Source organism: Lepeophtheirus salmonis, chromosome 1 (genome assembly GCF_016086655.4).
Source record: "Lepeophtheirus salmonis chromosome 1, UVic_Lsal_1.4, whole genome shotgun sequence".
Classification (NCBI taxonomy): domain Eukaryota; kingdom Metazoa; phylum Arthropoda; class Copepoda; order Siphonostomatoida; family Caligidae; genus Lepeophtheirus; species Lepeophtheirus salmonis.
The window spans coordinates 47482941-47508443 of NC_052131.2; the positions used below are offsets into that span (position 1 = coordinate 47482941).

At 31.9% G+C, this 25503-nt stretch overlaps 2 protein-coding genes, 2 long non-coding RNA genes and 1 pseudogene across 4 annotated transcripts; 3 read left to right on the plus strand and 2 right to left on the minus strand.

Annotated features, from left to right (window-relative positions):
• Nucleotides 1–11099: 11099 nt before the first annotated feature.
• Nucleotides 11100–11724, minus strand: LOC121131838 (uncharacterized). Its single transcript, XR_005869174.2, has 2 exons — nt 11660–11724; nt 11100–11467 (listed from the first exon to the last, which is right to left on the minus strand). It is a non-coding gene; the product is annotated as an uncharacterized lncRNA (long non-coding RNA).
• LOC121131835 (actin, clone 403) lies at nt 11464–13649 on the plus strand. Its single transcript, XM_040727233.2, has 2 exons — nt 11464–12049; nt 12269–13649. Exon 2 carries the CDS (start codon nt 12291–12293, stop codon nt 13419–13421), a length of 1131 nt encoding a protein of 376 aa, XP_040583167.1. The 5' UTR covers nt 11464–12049; nt 12269–12290; the 3' UTR covers nt 13422–13649.
• A 146-nt stretch (nt 13650–13795) lies between these two features.
• LOC121131836 (palmitoyltransferase ZDHHC11) lies at nt 13796–15628 on the plus strand. Its single transcript, XM_040727234.2, has 2 exons — nt 13796–14228; nt 14711–15628. The coding sequence occupies exons 1-2, from the start codon at nt 13960–13962 to the stop codon at nt 15489–15491; spliced, it is 1050 nt and encodes a 349-aa protein (XP_040583168.1). The 5' UTR covers nt 13796–13959; the 3' UTR covers nt 15492–15628.
• Nucleotides 15629–17988: 2360 nt separating this feature from the next.
• Nucleotides 17989–20574, minus strand: LOC121131839 (uncharacterized). Its single transcript, XR_011784312.1, has 2 exons — nt 20337–20574; nt 17989–20280 (listed from the first exon to the last, which is right to left on the minus strand). It is a non-coding gene; the product is annotated as an uncharacterized lncRNA (long non-coding RNA).
• Nucleotides 20575–22238: 1664 nt separating this feature from the next.
• On the plus strand, nt 22239–23339 carry LOC121131840 (phospholipase A and acyltransferase 4-like; annotated as a pseudogene).
• Nucleotides 23340–25503: the final 2164 nt, after the last annotated feature.

The following is a 25503-nucleotide window of genomic DNA, read 5'->3' on the forward strand; positions in this document are numbered from 1 at the left end:
TTTGTTAGATTAACAACTAGAAAAAAACTTTCCTCTTTTCCAGGACACATTCACCTCTAGTCATAACTAGTCATAAAAATTAGAAAAGGAAAAATTGTTGTTTCCTGTGCTCTTTCTTCTTTTTTATTCATTATTTAAAAGGTCGTTGTGGTGTTAACGTCTCCCTCTGAAGTAAGCATTATATCCTATTTTTGCTGTAAATTGTTTTAGATATAATTAGAACTACAAACATTTGTAAAATACATAATAATAATATTATTTTTTACGTTTAACCTCATTACACCATTAATTTACCTATATTTACATAAGTACTTACAAAGTACAAGGGTCCTAAAAGCATACAGGGTGCGCAAGGGCCTATTATAAAATATTTATTCATCCGAATAATGATGCTTTCCCTATACTAATGCTATTTTAAATATGGAAAGTTCTCCTATTTATTACAGTAATTCATTCCTCCTCTCTCCCTGAAATCATATAACAAACAGCTGAAATTAAAAAGGGTCTTAATTCAAACGTACCAAATGTCCTGCACCCACCTTCACCTCGAATATTTTTTTTCCTGACAAAAAATGTCAACTCTAGTCATAACTAACGTTATGTATTAAAAAAGCATTAGTTTTCTGGAGTATGAATAAAAAAAATTCCGTATTAGCACATTTCTGTACGCACACTGACTAAAAAAAAATGAATATATTTGATGATGATTAATGCTACAATACCATATAATTATGATTTGCATTCATGACTCACAAATTTTAAAAGATAAAATGTTTAATTATTTGCCACATATTTAGTATTGACTAATTAATCAGTCATTAATTTCGATATAAAGATATTTCAAACTGCTATGAGAACAAAAATCATGAGAAAGTCCAATAATTAAATAAATAAATTAGAAAGATAAAAAATGTTTAAATAAGATTTTAAATCAAACAATGATTGTGCTTCAATGGACTCTGTCAATGAATCAATCGCTTAGATTGAATGTGTTGGAGCTTTTATGTACCAAGTCAAGTCATGATCGGCATGTCTCTCATTCCCAAGCTTATGTTTGGCTAAATGGCATCTGGCAAAGTGCCCTAGGACCGTTTTGTTCGTAGATCGTTATCATATGTAGAGGTCGGTTATTTATATTACGACCTTTTTTTTCCAAAAAATTTCAAATACTCAATTTTTTGGAGAAAAATTTCAAAAACTCATCGCTACTCACAAAAAATGATTTTTTACAATTAAGTTTCAAATATAAAATCTTACGGAAAAAAAATTTCAATTATTAAATTTTTTGGACAAAAATTTCAAAAACTCAAAGTTATTCACAAAAATTGAATTTTTTTGGCAAAAAAATTCAAAAATCCAGAGCTGTTGAGAAAAACCTGAATGTTTTTAAAAAAAAAGAAATTCTAAAATTAAATTTTGAATATAAAAACTTTTGAATGTTTGTTTCAACTATTACATTTTCTAGTAAGAATCAAAAATTCCTTAATTTGGGGAGGGGCGCTACAGCCCCTCCAGCTCTCCCCCTACGCCCCTGCTAATCGTAACTTTATACTTAGTTGTTTTGTCTTCAAGAATTAAATATTAATGATAGCAGCTTTGGGATTTAAAAAAGCCTGTTCAAATTACCAACTAGAAAAAGCCCCTCCCACTTTTTAGTACATGATTTTTACACCTCTGGACGGGACTGTTTGGGGTATTGCGGTATATTTACAAAATAATTATCTTTTTGAACTGATAGCATAACTAACAGCAGTACTCGGCGTTTTCTGGAGTTACTAGACGTCGATGAACATACAAATTTAGCTTTAATAATATAGAAGAAAACTCACTCAATACTTAGAAGTTCTCTCATCAAGAATAAAAAATATAATAATAATAACAGCTGGAGAAAATAAATTTAATCTGATTTGATGAGCCAGTGAGTACTTTAGCACGTTGCTAGACCTCATTAAGAGTCACATTCATTCTATTACATTTTATATAAAAGTACTTTCGGTTTTGTTTTTGTTTTAAATATGAGTTGAATGAAAGGCCTGCGATATTTAATTCATTTTATGCAGTGCTCCCTGTATATCAGACTCCCTTTTTTAAACTGCCTTGGTATAATATATACATTAGAAGCACTATACACCTTGTGTCTGTTTTTAAACATTTATACTGTTAAACATTGGTTTATTATTAAGATACATATATATATAACTTATGACATCATATATATTTTAGATACATGTGTAAAATGTGTTTAATTGTATACAGTGTGTCAATACGTGCATGCAGCATGAACATGGCAATAATATTTTCACAATATACAGATGTATCATACAATTTAGGATGTAGGCACATAGCAATAACTAAAATCCTTCAATGTTGTTTCTAATTTAAGAAAGATCGTCAAATACTAAAAAAAAAAAGTATTTCAACATACAAGGGTGGTCTGAAAAGTTCCGACCTCAACGTGAAGAAGGCAGCCCTCGTAAATAAAAGCTAGTTACATCTATTAAGCATCTGTTTGCAGGTACTCAACCATTTTGGACGACCGGTTATTATCTAACAGTCGTTTGAGTGAGTTGATGCGACTGTTTTTGTGAAAATTGAACAAATTGAGTATCAAATTATTTTGACAAAATTTAACGTGTTTAAGTCAATCCAACTCGGAGTAATTGAGCCCAAAAAAAAAGTTTGTAGTGAACAATTTTTGAACGGATTATTATCTTATTTAGACAACTAAAGTATATTATCTCATAAACTAATAATCAATACATTAAATATATAAAATCCCAATATTAATAATAATTATTCTCCTGTCCAGTACCTAGCACTAAAGAGAGCGACGTTTTAACCTGTTTAATAAACTACTAAAACCACAAAAATATCTTAGTCAGGTGGGAAACTTTTTAGACGACCCTTGTACATTTCCGTAATCAATAAATTTTTGGATTTTTGAACTTTTATGTGAAAAAATTTAATATTTTGAATTCTTTTTCAAAAAATTGTCATTTTTCCTTTTTTTTATTTCAAAAAAATTATACAAACCAATCCGAGGGCGGAGGGTATTCAACCACATTTTAAGAGGCCCTAAGATATTTATTACCCCGCCCTCCTTAGCAATCCTCTCGATCCATTTCTTAGAAGATTTGATTGAATTTATACAAAATGCAAGGAAATTGTATTGCAATAATATTACTCACACTTGAAAATACTCCCATGGGGAATGGAACAAACAAATATGTTTAGGTTTTTGTCAGAAATAATATTAAGCGATTTTATAATGTTTTATTATTCATCCTGAAGGTTGAACAAAATACGGGCAATTTTCTTAACTGACAATTTTCTTCTAGTCAATCTTCTACGGTCAATTTTCCCAAGGCCAGTTTTCCTAGTAGCAACATAAAATACATATATTTACGATTTACATTTTTATTTTTGTGTGTGTGTGTGTATCAAATATATTATGTGGAGAGAAATATCTAAAGATGTGAAACTGTGGAAATCTTCGTGAGACTACATTAAAAAAAATACATGTTAGTACTCCACAAGATATTAATAATTATTCGGTATACTACATAAAAATATACTCGTTTCAATTCAATGCTCACAAAGTATGTTGTAGAAAGACTAAAATGCTGTTGAGGGAGCAGCATTCATGAATCATGATACTATGTGAGAAACAAATATAAAAGAAAATAAAGAAAAATTGATTATGATTAATCTAAAAATGAATAAATGTAAGTCCTTATTTATTCGGTCTAGTCCCGTCTTAGGATCGATCATATTAGTCCCTTGGGACTGTCATTACAAGAACTAATTAAAAAAAGAAGTACTACAGTTGAATAACGTCCTAATATAATATAAATTGCACCCAATGATATTGTCTTGCAATGAAATTACTTACAATCAAATTGCTTACAATGATGTTGTTTCACGAAGATGTCACCCACAACGATTTTGTCTCACAATGAGAATGTACACAACGATTTTGTACGCAACCTTTTTGCCACAATCATTTTAGAGAGAACCGTCTCAGAGGACCAAACTCTAAACTCAAACTCTTTTAGGACTGATAAACAGGGCTGAACTGGACCAGACCGAGGCTGAACTAGACGGGACTGTAGTCCTAAATAAGGACTAAAAACAACAATTATTATAAATTATATCTTTTGAGCCTCTTCCTTACTAGATTGATGCAATACCTCATTACTAGGATTTTTCTTTGGAGGAGGTGGTGAGAAGCCTTGTACATTTTTGACAGAATGAACCGAATTTAATAAATAACCTTTATTTTAGAAAAGACAAATTTAACCTTAAAAAATAAAATATTGAAGTAAATTTGACAACAGGATTTATGTTGTGACCAGTCGGGCTCTTAAGGTTGTCTGTATCTAGCCCGTTTGCCTACGTAGTGCGGTACCTTTATTATTAAAGGGGGGTTGCGTGTAAAGAAAAAGTCTCGCTCCCGCCTTCTCCTCGCGCTCTTACAAAAAAGAATCTACCAATTAGTGTCAATGGGGTGTTTAAACACCTCACTATTCAAACTAGTTTAAATATTAAACATCTCCATGAATATTTTTTTTACCAATGACGCTCAAGATTATTGAGATAATAACTCTTTACTTTTAACTGTAAATGATCCATTTAATTAATTTATTTTTACATTTTTTTTAATCTTATTACATTTTATATTAGAGTAGAGTATATTTTAAATATTCACCATGGTTTTACTCAAGAAGCTGTACTAGAAAAGAACCAGCAAAACAATGTTGAAGAGTTAATAGTGCGACTTGAACCAGTTTTATCGAATTCAGATTACTATTTTGATGAAGGTGAGGTAAACAGAGAAGCTATACTTTGAAATGAAAAAAACTAATAGCTTATACTACTTAGTAGTTTGAAGAAAGACTTACTTTCTATTGAATATGAATAATAACTAATATTACAAGTTCGTTTTTTAGTTGTACTTTTTACTAAGTAAAAATTGAGTTTCACTGAAAATATAGTAGTTTCTTATTGTACTCCCAAAACTTAACTTATTTTAAAGCAAAAATACCTCTGTACTAGTCTAAAAATGATCCAATATTTGTTGTATCCTGGACCAGTAAAAAATTGAATAGCCCTGATGAATAGTGGCTAATTTTAATGACTGTCGAGTCTTACTATCTATGAATTGGGAGTTGAACCGTGATCAAACATATAAATGTGTTTTCAATATACAAGACCTATATCAGTGGTATTCACACAATTAAAACAGCACTAGACTAAATTGATATTGGAACCGATTCTTGCAGTTTCATGATGCGATAACAATATTGATCCACTGATGACGTAAACCCAAATTTCTGAGCTAATAATTTAATTTATGAAACAATGCAAGAATGAAAATAACGTCATCAATTTTTTTGAGCCAAACCCCTCCCACCATCCCAAACAAAAATCCAGCAGACACTCCTGCTTTTACATGTGGATTTCTCTTGACGATATGTTTTTTTTTATTTTCAGTTCAAAATTATCAAAATACAGATACTAATTTTGGGATCGAAACCGATACGACAATATTGAAATCGTTATAATACAAGGGCGTGCGCATGACTCTTTTTGGGCCTTAGTTTTTCTTGTTTTTAAATTTAAAAATTACAATTTTTTGGGTCTGGAATTTGATCAAATGACCATTTTTGTAAAAAAGTATTAAGTATTGCCTCTCCTTGATTTCAAAGACGTCTCATTCAACTTGGTATTGAGGGCTAAGAATGTTCTTCTCCCACAAAGTATCCTAGTAGGGAGGTGACTTAAAGATACATTCATGGAAATAGAGAAAGAGTCTAACAACAGCAGCTAATCTTACCACCATATTACCCCCCTCCCCTCCTTTTCATTTTGTTTTTATTATTATTCATGCTACTCCATACTTCTTCTGTCGACTATCAGTCTTTCAGCTTCCTGGGAGATATCTTCTTCCTGCAGTCAAATTATATTTTTATCGATAGCACATAACACAATATGTTTATTTTCATGAACATTTTCCTGTAGGAGATAATCTGAGTAAGCAATTCATTAACCATACCAAAGCGTTGTAAAGGCAATCTTACCTACCTTCGAGTGTTTTCAATCTCTTTAAATTTCAATCAAACATATTTACATTCATTAAGTAAAAATAAACCATTCTACAAAAATCAATCCTAACAAAAAAAGACAAGAATCAAAGAAAAAAATCCTTTAGTTTAACCATTTACTTTTACACCTAAACCAAAATCTGTTATTTCATCATATACTAGGAATATTACACAGTATTGATCGGAGTTATTGGGAATTGATCAACAGACGAACTTCGCTTTATTAATGCAGAAGATAACTTCCCAAGGTATAATCATTGTTACTCTACGCTTTTGATGAGTTCACCTTGCTCAATACTGAAATTGTATCTCCTCATAAAATAATAATTATAAAAGATTAAGAAAACAAAAAAACAAAACATTGTTCAGGTTGTCAACAACTAGAAAAAGCTTTCACACTATAAGTTAATTAAAATTTACAACCAAATATATATTAGATTAGTGATGGGACGATTTAAAAAAAATCTTGATTATGCATTTTTTACATTTTGACCTCTCAAAATTTAATGGCTTCTTACTGATAGTATATGTAATCTTCGTACAAAGTTTGATCAAAATCGATCCGTAACTTTTACTGTAATCCTGGTGACTAACAAACAAACAAAACAGAGGAATAAACATAACTTCGTTGCAGAGGTAAAAATGTATCCACAATTTAGAAATTCTAGGATACAATTTATCATAATCTTGAGCTTTTGAGTGAGTATTACAATTGTTTTTCAAGAATTAATTCGAAAAAAACTATTATTGATTGATTAATCGATATCAATCTTTTAGCATCTCTGATGATTAAACAACCGGTCATTTTCATCTCTTCGAATGTAATCGAATATGTTTACTGAGTAAACACAACTCTTTTTAGAGCACTACCCATGATTAAAAACTGGAATCTATACAAGAAGAAAATTCAAAAGAATAATAATATAACTGTAATTCTATTTTAGCGACAATTACATTTTTATGAGTGGAATAGCGAATTAGGGAGTCATACGAGAGAAACGAGGTAGTACTGTCATAGTCCTTGAAATCTAGCCCATCAAAATGATGTCAAGAACAAGGTAATTTATCCGGGTACAACGGTGTGTTTCCAATTCCATTTGATGCGGGAACTCTTACTAATTATTATTATAGAAGATATTCATATTAATAAAAGGATAACAGCATTGGATGACCCACAAACAAGCCCTCTTAAATTATGAGTGTTAGTTTGTGTTAACTGCTTAGTAAGTCTACAACGATCACCAGCAACAACGATTTGAATGAGTCATCATCACTAGCCTCCTCCCCAACAATAAAATGAAGGAACGAACAAATATGGCAGAAGAGAAGAGGAAGAAAGAAAGAAAAGGGGAACGGCTGTTCGTTCTCAATGAACAACGGTTTTTTCCCCCTCTCCCCCCGCTCTCCTATTAATGCAACTTCCAGGGCGCAATGTTAGAGCATTTTGTGAGATGATTCTAATTATGACAAGAAGATAATATTATTGTAATGAATTGAGTATAATCCTTTTCGTATCAAGTTATTCCTTAGTAGAATAACATTTACTACATCATGGCCAGGAGAAATTTTTAAATCTACATATTTTTATTCAAATCAAGGATAACAAGTTACTGACTATGTACTTGCTTCTTTTGATTCATTCCTTTAGCCTTTAACTACATACTATTATTTGAAATATTATGTACTTATCAGAATAAATGAGATTCATGACATAGTACAGGCATCAAGCCTACATATTGCATTTGTATACATTCATAAATATTATGTATTCCTTAAAGTAACAACGACAATAATAAGGTTTGCCGTTTTGATTAAAAAATCACTTCCGTCCCGCTTTCATTTCCGATAAGGAAAAGTTCTGACTCATGGGAAATCTGTAAACATACATAACTATTGTGTCTATGTATGGCACCATCATAGGAAAATGGGGAACTTGTACTTGCAACTTGACTCGGAGTAGTAAAAGTTAAAAGATTCAGACTTTAGGCTTTTATTTCAAATTATTCAAGTAAATAAACTTTAAATAGACTCGAAGTGAAAATACACTTTATTTGGCGGAGACTTGAGTTCAAAGAGTCATAAATATTAAAGGACTTTAGGCAAAAAGTGTACACTCAAGGCAAGGAAGGTAGAGTTTAGTACTTGTCAATTATGATTGGCTTAAAATTAGAAGCTGATATATGTTCCAGTGAAAAGAGGAGAATAAGGGTGGCTACATAAAAACATAGTCTTCCTTGTTTTTAGATTGAATTGTTTATTTTTGCCTTGACTACTCTTTCACATGAGTCCTTCAGTAAAGAAGACCGATGAACAGCTTTATTAATAGCATGGGTGATCTCTAGGGATTGTAAGTTACTCAAAATACATAGCCCATAGAGTAAGATGACCAGTCGTCTCCCATATAAAGCTGTCCCTGAAAATGTCTCCGATTTTGACATTGAAAGGGGGAAAATGCATGCAAACTCAAGCACTAGTTATCACGCTAGACATTTAATGCATTGCTAGAGAAGTCGTCGTATGAGTCATATGCTGCTGCGTCTGTACGTCATGCGGTATGAAGGTTGTAAATTATTTTAAAAATGCATGAAGAAATTAATATTTATGAATTTTAGTATAATTACAATATGTTCCCTGCACTGATCCTATATTAAATGCAGAATTTTCTCATCTTTATAGTAGTAATTTATTTTGTATTCCAACAAGTAGCCGTTGCTCTTTTTTTCCTTACAGAAATGTCAACTCCAAGTATAGGAAAGTGATAATAGTAAAGAATGAAGTAGATAATAAAAGTTGATTAAAATATATGAGTTTTAAATCTAGTCACATAACCATTCAGCCATTGAATCTATACTAAAAAGCTGTTCAGTGTTATCAAGTCATTTTTTTTTGTTTTTAATTTCGTGAATTTGAGTTGCTCCAATCCCTTTCAAAGTCTTATTACACCGCTACTTCAGATTCGTTTTGAATTCAATATGAAAAGACACTCGACTCGGGCACGTCAAAAATACTCTTCAATAGCTCTATCTTGGGTCTTCAATTATCCTATATATTTGGAGAAATTGCTTTTGCTACGGATCCCTTAGATCTTCCATGCATTCATTATGCCGTTATGAATTCAAATTATATAGGAGTTACAAAGTAATGTGAAAAAATTGCCACAAAGAAAATAGGCTAAAAAAAAGGTGGAACTGACTCCAATCATTTATTGTATTCATCATTGTCATTCAACCGAGCAGAACAGTTCATGAATGAAATGGTGGTGGTAGATGTTCCCCCATAGTGGCGTATTGCCTTGATTAATTATAATTTATAATAATAACAATATTATTATATAATATTGCCATTCGTGCTTTATTTTAAATGACTTATACTTGCGACATGATTAACAGAACCATTCATGATCATCCTTAAGGATGAGTATGTGCCAGTTTTAGAAGGATATGTGGATCCCCATCAAAAAAAGATGTGTTTATGTCTTTTAATAATTGTGTCTCAGATTATTCTAGAGGGGTATGGGTATGCCTCTTTGGGATTTGCACTAGTACAGAGCCTTTTTTTATATAGAATGTATCATTTTCTAAATTTTAAGGACACGGGATTTATTGGCAGTCCTACCCTCTTAGAACCAGCATGGGTATATCTACATAAATCTAACATTTTCGAATATATGATTTTGAACGTCAATCACTCAACTACATTATTTTACAAAAATAGTGGATTAGATATTATAGGAATTTTTATCTAAAAATGAGATAAAACATTTTATCTACATCATATTGAGTATAACTTGTGATAAATTCATTTGTACATATTTACAATGTTGGATAAATTAATGGAATTCGATGTTTCTTATGAATGTTACTCATTGATAAGGATTATGATGAGAGAATCCAGAATTTCACCTCGTGTGTGCGTTATATATGATAAATAAGAATCATTAGTTGATCAAAATGAATTAATAACATCAATTAAGGGTTTATTACTAAGATATCTCATGTTATAAATTAAATAAGACGCTATGAGACATGTATATTCAGGGCCTCTGTAATAGAGGTCGAGGAGGTATTTGTCTCTAATACTGCTAATATGACATTTTTATAAGAAAATGTTCATTTTCTTTCAGCAATGCATTTTGACTCTCCAAAGTCTTCAAACTTGTTTCAACTCATTACAACTTGAACAAAATCTGAAATGGTTCAACGTTCAATGCGAGTAATCCCCAACAACTTTTTCATTCGTATTATTTATCGACACTATAAATAGGGAGTCGATAGTCCTTCATAGTCCCTCCAATCAGGCCCCCAGTAGCAAAACCGGTATTACGGCACTGATATTAACAACATGTTCCCTATATAAGAATATATTCCCAGAATTACCCCGATCTTTATCCCTGGATTATACGAACAATCACTGATACTTATACTATCTATTCTCGGATCTCTTAGGATATGTATGTAGCTCCATTTAATATAATAATTAAGAATTGTAGGACATACATTTCAGGGCTAAAAAAACAGTGAGTCATTCAGTTATCATGAGTATACCTTTAGACAGGTTTTTTTCATTACTAAGTAGATACTAACATAATACTTCCTCGCCATGATGTTAAAAGTATTGAGGATTCTTCACATAAGATCCAGGGAGTGATCTCAAGGATTCATTTCCCCCTTAAAATATATATGATACATATCCAAATGTGTACATCTAGTAGCCTCATCAAAGGGGCCCCTTGTTTTAATGCTAATACATGGCTTACATTAATTCTGGGGAAAAAGTTTTGAGGATCTTTTAACGTCTTTTTTTTTCTTCTCCTCTTTTTATTCTCAGTTCTTCTTCTTCTAGAAGAAAATATCTTAACTTTTTTATGAAAAACGGTTAAAGAACGGCTACTTGCTCTTCCTGGGGGCCTTTTTTACCATACATAGGAACATTTATACTACTTACAACTGTATGAGTGAATATATGTTAAAATCCATAAATGGACATGGGATAAGACGATTTTTTAATTTAAATTAATATTTTATATAGGAAAAGGAATAAAAGAGAAATACAACACAGAGTTTAAAATGTGTATGGACTGACATGATTGCCATATGGTCATTTGAATTGAAAAAGAATGATAAACATATTATGATGATTTCTAAACTAAATAATATCCATGTACAATGCCATTGGAGAAGAAGTGAAATCATTGCATACACCATCTGACACAATGGTTCCTTGAGATTTGACTGGAAATAGAGGGAGACATGGAATTCAGCTCCTCTCTCTCTACTTTCAAGATTCTTACGAAGGTATCCTCTTGCTATAACAATCTTTTTCTTTCCTCTTTTTGAAACCCTTTCTATGACATACTTCATCATCTAAAAAGAAAAACATATAACCGGTTATTAATTAGTAGTGTTTAAAGATTGCCACCACAAAAACCAGTAAATAAAAAAAGTAATTAAATCTCAAGATTTTAATTAATTCCCAAGTTAACCATTCAGCAAAATTATGGAAAGCTTGTGTGTAATCTAAGTTATAGAGAATAATAAATATTGGGGCATGCTGACATTATTTTATTGATAAAGATGAAAGGACATGATGTTGAAGAATGGATGTGCAATGTTAAAGCTCTTGCTAAAGAGAAAAAGGGAATCAAATCTATTTCCTTATATGGTCATGTCGATGTTCAAAGGTTCCTATTGGTCCAAAGTCTTCTTTGCCGGTTTATTGAAACAAAAAAGAAGAAGAAGAGGAACGTTACAACAGGGGATCCGGCGTGCGCACTACTTGAGGGGAGTCCTCTTTGTATGGTAGGAAAAAGGCGTGAGAGGCGGGCCGACATCTTTTTCCTCCTTCTACAAAAAGTATAGGAAAAGAAATTTGGAGTTTAAAGATCATTCAGCGTTTGTTCACTATCGTGTAGACTTGAACGTATATTCTTAAATCTTCTATACTAAGTAAGTTACTAATATAATATGCTTTATGTTAAATTGTATCGGATGAGGATTGTTCGTGAGGGATGGGGTTCGTAGTGCGTAGTGTATGGGGATTCGTTAAATCTTTGAAGGGCGTAGGAGAGGGGGTATTTGTTAAAAGTGGGTGTGGCTCCGATTGCCCTACAATGAACTTCTCGATATATTGAAGTAAAGTGATACTTATTTTGCTTTAACTTGTAGATTCTTAAAAAAACAACTCAAGATGTGTGATGATGAAGTAGCCGCATTGGTCGTGGACAATGGGTCCGGAATGTGCAAAGCAGGTTTTGCTGGAGATGACGCTCCCAGAGCTGTGTTCCCCTCTATTGTTGGGCGTCCCCGCCATCAAGGTGTGATGGTTGGTATGGGCCAAAAGGACTCTTACGTTGGAGACGAGGCCCAATCCAAGAGAGGAATCCTCACGCTGAAATACCCCATTGAGCACGGAATTGTAACCAATTGGGATGACATGGAAAAGATCTGGCATCACACCTTTTACAACGAGTTGCGTGTTGCCCCCGAGGAACACCCCGTCCTCTTGACGGAAGCTCCCCTCAATCCCAAGGCCAACAGAGAAAAGATGACTCAAATCATGTTTGAGACCTTCAACACTCCCGCTATGTACGTAGCCATCCAAGCTGTGCTCTCCCTCTACGCCTCTGGGCGTACCACTGGGATTGTGCTCGACTCTGGAGATGGTGTCTCACACACAGTGCCCATCTATGAGGGTTACGCCCTTCCCCACGCAATCCTTCGTCTTGACTTGGCTGGTCGGGATTTGACTGACTACTTGATGAAGATCCTGACAGAGCGTGGATACTCCTTCACCACCACCGCTGAGCGAGAGATTGTCAGAGATATTAAAGAAAAACTCTGTTATGTCGCTTTGGACTTCGAACAAGAAATGGCCACCGCTGCCTCTTCTTCCTCTCTCGAAAAGTCCTATGAGCTTCCTGATGGTCAAGTTATCACTATCGGCAATGAAAGATTCAGATGTCCTGAGGCTCTCTTCCAACCCTCTTTCTTGGGTATGGAGTCCTGTGGTATCCATGAAACTACATACAACTCTATCATGAAGTGTGATGTCGATATCAGAAAGGACTTGTATGCTAACACTGTTCTCTCTGGAGGAACCACTATGTACCCTGGTATCGCTGACAGGATGCAAAAGGAAATCACTTCCTTAGCTCCTTCCACCATGAAAATCAAGATCATTGCACCTCCCGAAAGAAAATACTCTGTATGGATCGGAGGATCCATCTTGGCTTCACTCTCTACTTTCCAACAGATGTGGATTTCCAAGCAGGAATATGACGAATCTGGTCCTTCCATAGTACACAGAAAGTGCTTTTAAATTATTTATTGTGTCATTGTAACATTCCATTCAATAATATATTATTTTTCACATTTAAAAAAATCTTAAAACTCCCCCCTCGATCATCCCCTATTCCAAATGATATCAGTTTCTTCGCTCCCCCTTATTTAAGTTATGAAGATCCAAAGGGTCTAAAAATAATTTTTATTGTTCGTTTATAATAATATTCAGGGTATACGTCAATAAAAATGGTAGAATATATAAAAACATGTCTTATTTACTGATCTTTAAGGTTTGGAACATAGGATAAAAAGCTTCGCTTAATTTGCTTTCTCCTCAGCGGGTGTGGTATTTAAGAAGGGAGTAGAAAGATGCTAATAACAAGAAGCAGGGATTTAAATTACTTTCCCAAGTACCTGGCTTTTTACAGACTCTCTCCTCAGGTATGGTTCGCTGTTTTGTCTAGTTTCTCTATCAGTGAGGCTTTGACATTCCTACATTGAACTCATGCCCCCCCCCCTTGACTTGAGTACCTGTAAGCTTCATTCTCTCTCGTGGAAAAGTAGTGTTAGTGGTCATGGAGAGTAGGGGACCACCTCCAAGAAAGTGGCGACGAGTCTATGGTTGTCAACTTCCCCTACATCCTCAACAAGTCATATCATGGATATTTCTCCTTTATTTCTTAATATATAGTTTTTGTGTTCTAATACCAACTTTCGGATTAGAATCACTGAGGAACATCATGTACAGTACGCACTTTCTAGTTTATCTCTGGCATTTCTTTTCACACTTCGCCTCATTGTTCATGGACCCTGCAGATCCAAATCTAAGAAAGCTAGACTCAAAGTAAAATAAAGACAGATTCTGATTTCTTCCATGTTAATTATATATTATAATTCTCTTCCATTTATCTATTTTGTTATCATACGAAGCGTTACCTTTTGTTTTTATTGATTAAATTAGAAATCAAATAGATTAAGGATTAAATAGTATGAGCATTTCGAAGGACTCATATTCAGAATGTTTGTAGAAAGACGACAAATTTAATTATTTTGATCACTCAATTGTTTATATTGATAAATTAAATATTGGAATTAATTCTAATCAATCAATTATTAATCTCAATTAAAAGAACTGGGATTGCTTTACAGTGTACCCTTTGAATCTACATTTCTGAATGGAATTATGTATACATACAAACGTAAATATCAAATTAATTAAAGAGGTTTAGTGATTATTAAGAATGATATGTTCCAAATATAGAACATAATATTATATTGAAATATGTTAAATATTAAAACTAATTACATAATTTATTGTATTTATAGAAGAATCATTCCAAAGTTTGATAGAGACATTCATCAACACGTCATTGAGAATGGGCACTGCAATCTTTGTTCCATAGAAATATCTTCACTAAAAACAAAACATTGCTCAATATGCAATAAATGCGTTGACAACTTTGATCATCATTGTAAATGGCTCAATCAATGTATAGGAAAGAGAAATTATGTTTACTTCTTTTCCTCTGTTATTTCATCCATTGTTCTAAGTTGTCTATTCCTTGGTTCTTGTGTTACAATTTTAGTTATGGGAATAATTGACAAATTTGGAAACCTGAATCCTTGGAATGAATTCACAAAAATATATCAACATAGTAATAATAGTTCTAGTCTACTACCAAGGAGTAAAGATTTGACTTTCCACATGTTTTTTACACCTGTACCTGATATACTTTACGTGATAGTAACTTCAATTTCTGCAATATGTGCAACCATATCATTACTATTACTTCTTCACCTCTGCATTTTTCACATTTATATCAAAGCTCACGGCTTAACAACATTTGAATATCTACGAAACACACGTCTACTAGAAGAGCGTCATAAAACTCAAATAAGCAACCCCAGTAGTTCACATGAATCATGCCCATTCTTTAGGGGGAAAAAAGTGTATCCAGAAGCAATGAAAAACAATGATATCAAAATGATTTCAAATGATCGTCTTGAATCTCCTTCACAAATGAACGGAAACAAAGGATCCTCTCCACATGTCATCCAATTACCCCCTTTGAAAGAACGAACACATGTACAAAGTTCCCCTCTGTGATGATTACTTAGATCTCAAAAACATACCAAATTATTGTTACATACGTATTTCCTTATTGGTTACTATAAATGAATGTAACTAACGGGTTAGACCTTTTCAAAAATTCATCATGTAAATAAAATAATACAAGGACCCTATTTTCTGGTTAATTAATTATACATCAAACAAAACAGAGTTTTTTCAAGTTTTTATCGTGATTTCATTAACAAACCTTAAGCCTTTTGGCGTCGCTAGCCCCTTTTTCTAAAAAATTTTTGAAGCCCCCACCCCAAATTTTTATCATATATGTAAAAAATAAACCTATTTATATAAGCAATTATATAATGGTCTAGATAATCTTTGGGCTAAGTGTTGAAAGATGAAAGCTAATAACGCTCTGCTTAAAACATTTCTTATTTCATTGTTTAGTTTAAAATTTAATCATTATCGTGATAAGAGATGTAAAAAGTATTAAAGTATACTCTTTCAGTAACTAAACTCCACAACCCACCAAAAGTTTGCTCCAATGAGCTAATTTGGCTTTAATTAAAATTATAATTAAAGTAACTGTATTAAGAAAATTAATATTTTTCTATAATATGGCTATTAAGATATATTTGTGATAGAAAAAGGAAAATCGAAGGGGAAGGAATCTTCAGCGAACTCAAACTAAAAATTGTTTTAGTATTCCTTGATCTAATAAATAATGAATAATGAGTATGAATTAAAAAAATCTATAGTATGGTCCTTTGAATATATATACGGAGCATTTTAAAATCACATAACTTACTCATTTGAAAATTCTGGAAGCAAATTTTTCATGTAAATTTTCGGAAATTTACCGGAAACTGACCATCCCTATACAATTCTAGTACTATACTCTATATTTGGGATGTTTTTACCTTGTAATTAATGACTAACTTAGCGAAAGAATTAGTTGTTAATTTTGCTTTTATAATGTCAAGTCGTAAGTTTAGTAAATAATTAATTATTATTTTTACCGTAGCTCCAAGGAGATGGAGCTAAGAGGCATGAAATAGTCAATATAGTAAGTGAGTGCTAACCATGTCTACATAAATATATAGAACAAAATGCAATAAGATATTAAATTACAATTGTTTCAAATAGAGCTTGAGCAAACTAAACAAAATATTTTATCGGCAAGGTGGTGTGACTTTCTGTAGCCTGGGCTTATATAAGTACAGATAGTTTGCTGACGCTTTTGTCAGCCCTATGTAATGATTATGATTATTATCATTGAGGGAATTGTATTACTTCGTCGTAATACGGTGTCACTTTCTGGTGCCTTATTTACAAAACTAATATAATTAAAGAACGATCATGCCCCATAGTCGGTACACCATTGGAAGAATACTATGCTTAAATATGCTCAAGTTAAAATGCTTTTATGAAAACTTTCTCAATTTCATGATTCACACCATCATATTTAAATAATTTAATATTATCAGTAATAGCTTTATATGTAGGGTGAGCAGAACTACATCAAGAAATAAAATAATATTAATTCTAACACAGTTGGAAAGATTACGAAAGTAAAATTTTTGAATTTTTGAAAGAGAATGAACATGATTATTGTATAATAAACGTATGGGAAGAAATTTTCATATAACTCCTTAAAATACGGTAATATAGAGTAATGAATATCAAATATAAATATTTAAATAGGTGAATTATATATAATTTTTAATATATTTACTATTTCAATATTACAAAAATCAAATAGAATCTTGTTAAGGTAATAGGTAACTTTGTATAAAACATTTTCGTAGAAACTTTTGAGGAAACGCGACATCCACTTTTTGAATTTTCATTTTATACCCCGAATATTGGGGGCGTTTTGGGCTACCGCCGACACTTAAGTAACTACTAAGATCGCCTTACAACCCCCCGATTGTACCACGAATGTTATGGGTGTTTTTTGGTACCATTATACCATCGAAGAGGAGTAGTTATCAGCCTCAAACCACACCATTAAAAAATATTACGTTCAGAAGGACTGATGAGTTATTTACTTTCAGAACACATAGAATATGTATCTATGATTTGGAGTCATAAATTTTAAAATAGCTAAAGATTTGGCGCCAGGATCTCTAAATATTATAAATTCAACCTCAAGAAACTATTCGAACCATACTCTAGAAATTAAAATTTCAGTCCCTAAAATAATAAATCAACATAAACAATTTTATTAAAAATTATTCTTAATTTAGGTTTGTAATGATATTTTAAGATCTTGGCTCTGAATCCAAACATTTGAATTATGAGACTCCAAATCCATTTGACTAATTGTACAAATATACCTACTGACTTTATGAATGAATCACATAAGTATTAAAAGATCAATCGAAGAATAATATTTCACATTAACTAGTTATTTGAATGAAATTTACTGCATGAACCTAAACTGAAGTTATACTTTATTTTTGAAGGACAAATTCATCAGTTAAAACAATTGATTCAATAATTTAGTTCAGTAAAAATAATATAATACCCTGAATACAGAAATTAAATGCACATTTATTTGCTGCAATATCATAGATACCATTATAATATTAAATACAATAATTTTTGGATTTAGAGACATACAATGAATTCAAGATACATTGAACAATTTGTTCACTCTTCTATTTGCTCCAGGATCGTTTTCTATTTTCTTGCACATTAACAGAGGAACTTTTAACTATGAAATTAGACTTTTTCTAAGCTATGATTTCAACTAATTAAAAAATCATCTTATAATTTTACTACTACACATATAACTTAAAAACAAGTTTCTATTGTATATATTAGTCTTCCTCTACCCTTATGGATGGTGAAGAGCAAAATTCACAAATTTATACGAGACAATAGAAGAACTCAATTCTTCAATTTTCGAAATCCTCTCTTTTGGTTCCACATTATTTTCTTTCTACCTTTCAAAAAAGCTATGGTGTTATGAATTACATTAGCAATCTTAACCTAATTTTACCTCACAATATACACAAGCTTTGACACTGGTAGCTTCTTATGCTTTAGATAAGGATAGAAAGTAAGTTCTTGCTCTAAAAACAACCATAATAGGATATTTGACAAATTACTGAGTTAATTTGTGGAGTGAAACACGTCTATTTGTTAATTTAATAATTCCAATGATTTACTGTCAGAAGATGCCAAATTAGTATTTCACCTTGAGCAAGATTAAGGAGTTTGTTTCGGGTACAAATATTGATGGAACTACATATATCTTTTTTAGTTTGGTTCTTTTATTAGTCCACGATATGTAAAACGACAGGATTTTTTTTATATCAGATTCGAATACTTGAATACTAGTGGGTGTCTAATCATTTCGACATATATCTTTCACCCATAGGTTCCAAAGATTTCCGAATGTCGTTTCCACTCCTGCAACTTACGACATAGCATGAATCAGAGTAGCGAAAAAGTCCTTATACTACAAGTCCACGTCGAATCTCAAGTCATGTCCAAGTTCTTGTATATTTTCATCGAATCCTATCAAGTCTTTTAACTTAACTCATATTTAAAATTTTAATTTGAATGTTATCACTATCAGATAAAACCAGCTAGATCTAGGTGAAAATCGTCTGGTATGGCAGATTGGTTGTCGAGTACATTGATAAAGAGAAGGTAAAAGAGGTCTGGGACTATATAAAGGGGGACTTACAACTTCTTTTTGAGTCACAAGACCTATAGACGCGAGTGGGTACGACTTTGAATTCCATTACTCAGCAGTCAGCCGAAGGAGGGAGGGGAGATAAGTGAGGAGTTGGAAAGACATTTCATTCGTAGTCATTTGGATGGATCTCTCCTACGTAGAAATCGGATATATGGATCTGCATCCTTCCTGTTCCTAGGAATATCCAATTCACACGTCTTCTGATACTCTCTTCAAAGGATGTCAACTCTTAAGGCGAGATCCTTTGAACAAGTGTTTCACTCAGTCAGTTGATCTTGTACCCTTTAATGGAAGGATCGTTGATTGTGCAAGTGCCTCTTCATGTAAGGTCTGTGATAATGACTTCTGATCTATACATGAATTCCTCCTGATCTTCTACGGAATCATCGTATACTTTTACATATAAGAATTAAGGAATTCCATAAAACGGCAGAAATACCCAGTGAGGAATAGAGGGAGAGAGAGTTCTCTTCCTCCATCCACAGCTCCTTTTTTGAAATTCTTCAAGGTCAACTCTGCTTCGTCTCCTACTCTAAGAAAACTATTTCATTAATAAGAGTCATTCAGTGCCCTTGATGTATTCTATATAATCCAGAAATCACTCATCGCAATCAGATTTATATCAATTCCATTTATAAGTTGGATTTTGTTATATACGGTCTTTACGGATAATTATATAGCCTGGCCACTTCAATCTCACGCCTGATTTTTTTATTACTACCGAGTCTCTTTTGTCATTGGAAAACAAATGCAAGATTATTCTAGACATGTAAAGATAATGTGTCTCGATATTTTGGTGTACAACAAAGCATATTCCTTTCTTATAATATGTATAAATAGTTATTTGGAACCGGAGAGTTCCACAAAAAGAAATAATTCCTTAATTATTTACCCAGTGAGGAACAAAGGGTTATCTTTTCTCATCCACAGCTCCTTCGTTGTAACTCTTGAAGCCTGTTCCTTCCAAATTTGACTTTTCTTCGTCTCTTATTCCAATAAAAATATTTCATTGTTAAGAATACTTTAGTTTTATAAGTCAATCTTAGACTCTCAATGAATATGCACCCTTTTTTCTCAATACTTTGGTCTGCAATACATATTATATATTGCTGTTATCTGCGTAAATAAATTTTGTGAATTGTTGAGTGCTAAATGATTATGTGATAACAAACCATAAGTGACCTTTTAACTTATGTAGACTTATATTGGAAAAGTTTCCTGAGATTTCGATCCTCGCCAAAAAGTTTCAACAGCATGAGATTTATAAGAAATCAAAAGGTTCGCAATCTTTAATTTTGAAAAACTTAATGATTGAAGAGGCTATGTATCCAGACATATAAAATTTGAGATTCTTCCATACTAAAATTATAATTAGAAAAACTGAAAATAATTATATGTATTTGGAACAATTGGAACAATGTTTACAAATAATATGTTGCTGTTATTTTCACAATATGTTTATTATTTGATTTTTATTTAATATTCAATTTTCTAGTATAAATTCATTTCTTTATTTATTAAAAATATATACATAAAGTAACATAATGATATATGTTCTCTTAATTGAAACAAATGTATTGAAAAATGTTCATAAATGACTTAATAGAATATCCCTTCAATGCTATGATAATACTATTCATACTTGTTTCATTTTCTTCCTCTTCTTTTATACCTATTAAGGTATAGTAAGAAAATAAGATGCAAGTCGACCTATATATGTATAGTCAATAGATAGTGAGTTTTAATACTATCTGGAGGAGTACAAGCTCCAATCACCCAATCTCTTATAGTGAAAACATCATACTTGACGATAAATTCTATTAACTCCTATTTAACGTTGTATAACTATTATAATATAATGCTATATATAATATTTCTCGTAATTATAATTTTATATCAACATCACGTGGTATTTTAAGAAACTCTTCAATTTTGGGATAATATTTGAACTCCCAAAAATGATGGACTGACAGAATGTACATAATTCAAAAACGAAGTAAATATTTGTGCAAGGGTTTTCTAAAGTAATTTAAAAAAAAACTATTAAATTAATTATTTAAACTAATGAATTTTCCTTTCAAAAATAAGATTGCAAGATTATGTAGTAAGTTGCATTAAAATGATATGAAATATTATATCCTCCACTGATCTTTAAATAATCATGTAATTAATTCATAACAATGATTATGCATTCATGTGTAAGTTGTCAAACAGAAACTGCTACATTCTTTATACAATCTGTATCGATTTCCCATATCTCCAATTCATTAGTTAAAATGAATCAACATAATGTAATTTTAAGTAATTACATATAATTGAGCCGTGAGTTAGTAAAGTTGCATGTTTAATTTACACACTGAGTTAGAAATATTATTATATAGAATTATAAATATTTGCCCATTAATGTTGAATTGATAATGTAATTAATTCATTGGGATGATCAAAATTCTTATGTTTGGTGCTGAAATGGAATCAATTCGAAACATCACGTCAGACTATATCAATTTCCTATACTCCATTCATGAGCTTAAAAGGATCCAAATAATGTAATTGCTAGTCTTTAAGTACATTATTCCATAAATAGGAATTATGACTGATGAGTGAGCCAGAATCAGTAGAGTTAGATTGATTAGGAGATAGAGAATATGTATACTTATTTATGATTTGGAGTCGCAAATTTTAAAGTTACTCCAGATTCGGAGCCCAGATCTTTAAATATTATAAATCCAACCTCAAAGAAACTATTTAAATTTAAATAATCAGTCCCTAAAATAATAAATCAATACAAACAATTCTATTAAAACTACACACATCCAAGAATAAATTATTCTTAATTTATAGTTTGGAATAATATTTCGCATAAATTAATTATTAATCTTGTATAAACACAAACTGAAGTTGATACTTTATTTTAAAGGAGAAATTCAACAGTTTAAATACTTAACTTAATCATTTTTTGAACCTTTTCAAAGTGGAATTTATCATCAAAATTTATATTTTCACCACAACAGGTTGCGTGATTGGAGCTTGTCCTCCTCCATTAATAAATTAATAAATAATAGTAATTGTTTCTGTAGAGTGTAGACGTCTTCAGTAGAATACACTAAGCAAGGACTACTTTCTTCTAGTATTACTTGCTTAGAGGTACATTAAGATTTGTGTAGTTATTCAATAGTCGTGAATCGTGATCTTTTATTCTAGATATCTATATCACTATGTCTCTATTTTCGGATTATTGGGACATTAGAGATGGGATGGAGAAAATCAATAGGGGAAGAAGGGGAAAATATATGACTACTGACGATTGGGATGAGTTTATTCGAAGTGTTCAAATTGGTGATTGCATAGAAATTCAAAGGAAGCACATCAACCATTGGTGCATATTTGTTGGTCCACATTTTTATTCAAAAGAAAATAAATGTGATAAGAAATGGTATGATAAGAAGATACAACAGGTCGTGCACATCAATGGAAATTCTCGTTTTGGCTCTGCGTCCTACTCTCCGTCCTCCAATGGAAAATCTAACATAGCACAAATTGACTTTTTTATAGATGTGGTAAAAGACTCCAAATTTCGTATAAATAACGATGTTGATTTGATGGAAGAACCTAGACCTATTGATAATATACTAACTGTCCTTGGTAATGAAATGATTGAAGCGAACAGCAGTTACAATTTTTTTATGTACAATTGTGAGCATTTTGTAAAATTCGTCAGAAATAATATTAGAAGCTGTGGGCAGATTGAAACAGTAATTTCAGTAGTAGGAACTATAGTCAAAACATGCTTAGCTGTTGTACCAATATTCCTAAGAAAATAATAACTTAAAATAATACAATGGTCGATTTGATAATAGGTCGATTTTTGGTGGATCAAGGGGCAAAGTAGAATTATCTTCCCAATTGCCAGTATCATTTGTCGTAGTCTTTAGGTCATTTTTTAATGGAGTATTGGTGAAGTAGAACTATAAAATCATACTCTACAAAATTCAAGAAAAACTATATAGACAATAGGAACGGGTCTATAGGACAATAAGGCATAGTTCTACTTTGCTCCACCAAAAGTCATCGCCCTTTTTATTTTTTACGTATTTTGCGGATTTTTTTTCAAATTTTTATTAAAATTGCTCATCTTTAATAACATATTAAATATAAATAAACAACAAATATTAACATATTATGTATATTTTAAATTAAAGCTCTCTAATATCTTCAAATATTTCAATTACGAATCAGGAATACCGTGAGGGTGAAATAGGTGTATTTTAGTTTTCAGTTCATACACAGGGTTGGGCAGCAAAATGTGGGCTGTTAATTAATGTCAATTTTCTCATTCTCAGGAAGGTTTTAGTGATAATTTTTTGACATACTGACAAACAAACGATAATACAGATTTAGTCATCATGGCTCATGGGTGAGCAAAAAGCCAAGAGGCAGTGTATCTCAGATCTCCTAGGTGCTACAAACATAAAAGGCGCCAAAATAAAATTGTCATAATTACCGTTATAGGTTTTCCTATTATTTACAAAAAAAATTACATATCCACTTTTTCTATGACTAATTACTCTGCGAATTTTAATTTTTTTTTTTTTTTTCAACTAACTATTCTTTATAAACCGAACTATAACTCTGTGTAATTTTTGTTTTAATTTTTTGTAATAACTAATTTATCAATGGCTACTAATACTTTTTTTTCCCGGTTACATCTCTGTTAAAAAAAAAATGAGTTTAAATACTTTTAAAATTTGTCTTTAAAGAAAGTTAATTTTCTCCCACTTCAGGATATCTCCGGTAAAATACGGTTATGATCCGATAAACTTTAGAACTATGTCTATCAAATAATTTTTTTTTAAATTGATCGACTGAGATAGACATTATTGGACTCAGAGAGGTTGAACGTTAGCGTTAAGTTAGTTGCACAACTTTTAATTCAAAACAAGTATTTATGATGGAGGAGACCCGAAGGAACGCCATCATCGAATTGGCTTGTAGTATCCAAAGAGAACAGTCTACGACGTCTACAACCACTACAAGGAGGAGAGGCATATAAAAAAAAACCATAAGTCCAAGAGGGATAAAAACGCACTTCCAGATTCCTCATTGGCCTGAAACGGTCCGTGAAGGCATTTTCGGAGACTCCGATTAACGTTCTTGCAAAAAAGAGCTAAGTAAGCCGTACTAAAGTATCCATGGAAATAAACAATGACCTGAGGATGAAGTCGTACGACTTCTACAAAATACGTATCCTTACGGACAAAATGAAGGCCACCCGGGCTGCGTACGGAAGAAAATTGCGGAATAATTTTTTTGACAGAAATATGTATTGATTGATAATCTTTGAATCTCGATTATAATATTGAGCAAGGAATAATAGACTATTATAACGCAAGGTGGCTATTATAAGATGTGTCGATAAGAATCTTGCTACTCAGTCTTAATTAGTAATAATTCGTATATAATTTATTCTTATCTAAAATATTTTATGTTTACTTATTATTATAATGCAAATTTGAAACAAATTACACAAAAATAATGGGTCATTGTAGTGTCTGAGGATGCAATAATAGAACTGAGTCAAATTTCCAAAAGCTTCAAGTAAACGTTCACTTTTTTAAATTTCCCATTTCCAAAAATCCAAAAGAAGTCGTAAGAAAAAAAAAAGGGTATCAAATCTTAAATATCTTCCAAATTGGAAACCTACTGATCATTCTGATTGTGAAAATCATTTTGAATCATAATTCCCTTTCCATAATTGTTCAAGCAAAAAGTATATGAATAATGACGCAAATAAAAAGTAGAAACAATACAGTACTTGACTTATTCAAGAGAGATCAGGAAAGGATTCTCCAAAATGCTTGAAATAAAAATACCCCAGTGGACAAAGTATGTCAATTTTGACCAAGATATTTTTTTTGGCTAATAATGACATTAGCCTTCGATGCGCTACTTGGCTTAATGCTTGGGAAGATTAAATCTGTTACAGAAGTAATCAACATAGTTGCATATATTGGATCAAGGAGGAATTGAAGAACAATGAAGTGTATTAAGTTATCATCACCCTCTTACATAGACTATTAGAATCCTCAGACTTGGAACCAGCTCAATTATTAAAGCTCGCTTTTATCATGGAGCAGATGACGCTACTCTTCAAGAGCCCGAACGCTAGGAGATACTTACTAGGTCTTCTCTCTGTTGGTTTCCTGCGGCAAAACGTGAGCACAGCCCTCTATAATCAAATATATAGTTGGAATCTTCTTACAATTCCTTTTCCCAAGCATCTCAGAGCTCTGTCAAGTGTATTGACTATTGTAGAGACAGGATTGCCTGTTTCAACTGTTA